At 44.2% G+C, this 4,909-nt stretch overlaps 1 protein-coding gene across 1 annotated transcript; it reads right to left on the reverse strand.

The window, feature by feature from the left end:
• Window positions 1-330: 330 nt before the first annotated feature.
• Window positions 331-936, reverse strand: LOC138879541 (uncharacterized). The gene has a single exon (XM_070159159.1). The coding sequence runs from the start codon at window positions 934-936 to the stop codon at window positions 331-333; it is 606 nt and encodes a 201-aa protein (XP_070015260.1).
• Window positions 937-4,909: the final 3,973 nt, after the last annotated feature.

Below are 4,909 nucleotides of genomic sequence, written 5' to 3' on the forward strand. Positions count from 1 at the left end.
ACCCATTTGAACAAGTTTTGGTAACAGGCTGGAGTAGAGTTCGCCAATTGGTGTAAAACTTGGCCTCTTGGGTGGTTCATGAGGGTGGAAATTGTTTTGTGGAGGTCGAGGGTTAGCGTGGTTTTGGTAAGGAGGTTGGTTTCTAGAAAATGGAGCTTGGTTCTGGTTGGCTTGTTGTTGTGGCCGGACATAAGGTTGAGCATTCATGACCGGGTATGGCTGAGGAGCATAGGCTACATCTTGGTGGCGGTAGTAGTGTTGCGGGGTCATTTTTGAGAAAAAGGATCTGGGAGTACGGTGTTTTCTTGCACCCGACACTACCATAGATGTTTATTCCTTTTTCTTGCCCTTCGCCACTCCTCCAGACCCGCCCTGAATGGCTTGGGAGGTAGCTCTGATGGCGGATTGGCTTAGAATTCGGTCCGTTTTCAACCCATTTTCAACCATTTCGCCAATCTTGATGGCTTCAGCGAACGATTTACCCATTGCGGACATCATATTTTGGAAGTAGTTAGCTTCTTGAGCTTGGAGGAAAACTGTGACCATTTCAACCTCATCCATCGGAGGCTTTACCCTGGAGGCCTGTTCACGCCATTTAACTGCGTACTCTCGGAAGCTTTCCGAGGATTTCTTCTTCAAGTTTGTCAACGAGTTCCTATCTGGAGCGATATCAATGTTGTACTGGAACTGCCTAACAAAATCTCTAGCCAAGTCATCCCAGATGTGCCAGCGGGATATATCTTGGTCCATGTACCACCCAGATGCGATGCCGGCCAGACTTTCTCCAAAATAGGCCATGAGGAGTTCTTCCTTCCCACCGGCTCCTCGCAGCTGGTTGCAATATCTCTTGAGATGAGCAATAGGATCACCGTGTCCATCATACTTCTCAAATATTGGGGTTTTGAATACCAATGGTAGATGCACATGAGGGAACATACATAAGTCAACATAGGATACACTTTTCTATCCACTTAACCCTTGTATGCTTTTGAGACTCTGTTCCATACTCCTCATCTAATTCGCAATCTCTTCTTGCACAGGAGTTTTGGTGATCTTTTCTTGCCCCACAGTGAATTCATGTCGGGGTGGTTGAGAGCAAGTATAAGTGAGAAACTGAGGAGGTTGCATTGGGAATGTGGGTGTTTGGAAGGTGAAAGCTGAGGGGTCAAAACCAGGCATGGGCAGTGTAGGCTGTGCCGTGGCCGAGCAAGGTGGAGCGGTAAAGATATTTGAGGCTGCACCGGACATTAACGCCTGGGGGCGAACCTCATAAGGTGTTCCCACAAAATGGGCCGAGATAGTTAGGTGTCCTAGTGGTGTGTTTGGGTAGTTTATGGGGATGTTGGAGGTCCCACTTGCCTTGGGAAAAAGCTCGGGAAATCCAGGGATTGTACTTGGTGGTTCTCTTCCGTTTGCCCAGGCATCCCACATTTCCATCATGCGGAGACGCAGTAGCCTGTTTTCCTCGGCAACTGCCGATTCTGAAGTTGGGATGCCCGAGACCGGACTCTCATCCACAAGAGGAACCGTTGGCGGAATCATTTCTGAAGACATTTCAATGCTTCCCTTCGACCTCATAAAGTATGGATGTGAAGCTAGACTACCACAAAACCAACTACCTTTCTATAAAACCTGGGTTGATTGTAACATCAAAAAATGGTTAGTTAGGAATAAATAACAGATATGTAATCGCACGTTGGGGGTATGATGCACCTATACAGTTAAATGCTTTTTCACATGTTTTGCAACGGTTGCATGCTTCATTCCGGCTTTTCTTTTTCTTTCCCATTTTCTTATCTCCACTCCCACTCTTTCCTTTTTATCCCCCCTTTTTTTGTTATGGTCAAATACTATAGAGATTGCCTACATATCATGACCCCGCATGAATCAGACCGGGCGTAGTTTTGGGGATAATAAATAACAAAATATTTTGGGATTTTGAAATTCTTCATAAAAAGAAAATGCTTTGATTACAATGACTCAAAACTAACAAACTTGAAAAGGAAATCAATAGACTCTAATAGCAAGATGACAATACAGACTCAAGAACCGACTAACAGACTCTGACCGAAAGAAAATACAGACTCGAAAATAGACTGACAGACTCCAATAGAAACAGACTTAAAGTGAAAATCAGAAATACATTAATGCTCCTGGGGCCCGCGGGACATCATTCGGTCTTGCCGCGGGTCTATATGCGAGATCCGCTCCAAATCACTCATTATCTGGCAAACAAAAGTCATCACTGCAGCGAAAAAGGTGGTACGAGTCATGTCCTCGCACGCTTGACACTTCACGGTAATGTAGTCAGCAATGGCTCTGATCCTCTCTCGGATTCTGCCCTTTTCCTGAAGCAATCGCCCTATCTGCTGATTACTGGCTTCTAATACCTGAGTGTCGTGATGGTTTTGATTTTGCAATTGTTGCATTTCTTCCTCCATCTGAGCCATCAAAGCATAACAATGTTCCCTATCAGCTTTAAAATCCTTGTCCTGCTTGACCGCCTCATTCTCAAGGGTAGTTAACTTTCTCTTCAGATTGGTGATTGTCCCTTCATATTTTCTTTTCATTTGATGCACAAACTATGCCTTCCCTTCTGCGTTCTTTGTCAATTGGGCCTGGACTTTTCCTAGACTGGCTTCAGACTTTTCTAGGTCATCTTGACACTCAAGTGCTTTCTTTCTCAGACTGCTTATAAGCTTTTCGTCCGCTCGGCTTCTTTCCAGGTTTCTAGCAGCTATTCTCATTTTCTGGATTTGAGCTTTGAGGGCTTCATTTTCCTAAGTTAGCGTTTTCTTTTCCCCTTCATCTGCGGCGACTTGCAAACCATTTTCAAGCTGAAGGTCCATGACTTGCCTTTCCAACTGGCTTATTTTAGCCCTGTAGCTTTCTTCTCTTGCCAACCAACCCCACTACTCTTGCGAGTCGTTGGTGAATTGCTGAACATAAGCTCTCTTAGCAGGTCTCTCCGGAATCTGGAACCTTTTACCGAACCAAATAATGTACTTGGGGTCTACTTCACCTCCAGCTAGATCCCGCACTATAGTCTTGGGGTATACGGCTGGATGCTCCGGATGCCCATCAGGAGGAGATAACACACTTCTGCCGACATGTATACTTCTTCGATGACGGGAAGCCATCCGAACCCCACTCAATTGTATCGGCAGTCAAGGAGCTCAAATATGCAAGCCAAGCTTCAGTACCCTCGGGGAATTCAATACCCACTACTCGGCTTTCAAATTCTTCAATGCAACTCAAACCGGTCATACCGTAATTCATATACCCAGCCCGGTGGAAGAGATATTCCTGCATCCATACTTGTAGTAATAGATTGCAGCCCTAGAAGAACTTTCCCCTTTCCCGACAGATAGTCAAGGCTCGGTAGATTTCAGATAAGATCAGGGGAACCATAGTGCTATTGGCTTTCTTGATTGCAGCATCGATCATTCCTACGAGATCCACCTCTATATTACCATCTTTTCGCGGACACACTACAACACCCATAAAGGCTACTATAAAAGCCAAACCCTGCCTTGCCTCCCATTTGTCTTTGTTCCTGGCATGGATCAGACCAGTGTTCGGCTCTTCAGAACCTCGGGGGTTACCATAGCGCTGCTACATGAACTGGAGAGTGCAAAAACCTTCGAATAAATTTCCATCCTGGATATCCCGACTAATTATCAACAAATCCAGACATCTGTGGGGAGATACCGGTCTTGAGGACACTGGATATCGACTTCTAAGGTTTCCATTAAGGCCCGCATAACCCGCAACTTCCTCCAGCGTGGGTGTGAGCTCAAAGTCAGAGAACCGGAACACATTGCGAGTTGGGTCCCAAAAAGGTACTAATGCTTCAATTATGTCCAACCTTGGCTTGATGTTCAATAGCCCGATGAGACCTCCCAGAACCTTTACCACGGTTTCTCTACTACCTTTTCCTAGATCATTCCACCACATGTGGAGCTGTAAGGGGATCTCTTTAAGGACTGTGAAGGGTTAAAGTTCATTTGTGCTCATCCTGAACATTTATTAAGGTGATTTAATAACTTATTTTGACCCCAAAAAAAATAATACCATTTTTTCAAAATTTAACTTCAAAAATAAAACACGGTTTTTTGCAGATACAGCCTTTCAGCACTTCCAGGAAGAAGATTTTAAGGCTGTGCCTGCTAACCGGTCGAAAAATAAAAAAAATGAACAAAAGTGGTTGTTCTTGCAAAAATAGCCTTCCGGCGCCCTTTTGGGGACATTTGGCTTATTTTAAACAAGAATGGCATCACCCTGGTTATTTGTGACAAAAATAAAATTTTGTTGTTTTTGGGTTATTTTTTGCAAAAGGGAAGTTGGACTCGATGGGGGTTGCCTACGTATCCCACATCCAGTGAGAATCAAACTGGCATAGTTCGAGCAGATTTGACAAAAATAAAAACCAACTAATTTTAAAGACAAAACTTCCTTCTTTTTTTTCTTTTTTTATTCCAAAAATTCTGGTAGAGTTTCGGTATATTTTGGACACTGATTTTTCACAACAAGTAACTATCTCTATGAGCCTTTACACTGTTATTTTCTTTTCCTAATTTCTTCTATTATCCACAAGCTGGTCAACACGCAAATCCGAAGCGAATAAAAGCACAGGTAGCACATACGATGCATCAGGATGGTCTTTTCATTTCGGGTACGCCTGTCCTAGACAGACCCAACCCCTGTGTTCAGTCTCCTAAGTCAAATGCACGTGATGCAAACAAACGTTCCTACTAGGGATTCGGCATGAGGTTTTGTTATACTAGGTTTAAAACCTGGGTTTATTGTTCTAGACCGGGCTTACCCGAGCAGACAACTCGAGTCGAGGAGGGGGTAGCGTACCGGGAATACAAAAGTTTCACCGGCTTAACAACTTATCCAAACCTCG

The sequence above is a fragment of the Nicotiana sylvestris genome, chromosome 10 (assembly GCF_000393655.2).
Source record: "Nicotiana sylvestris chromosome 10, ASM39365v2, whole genome shotgun sequence".
In the NCBI taxonomy this organism is placed as follows: Eukaryota; Viridiplantae; Streptophyta; class Magnoliopsida; order Solanales; family Solanaceae; genus Nicotiana; species Nicotiana sylvestris.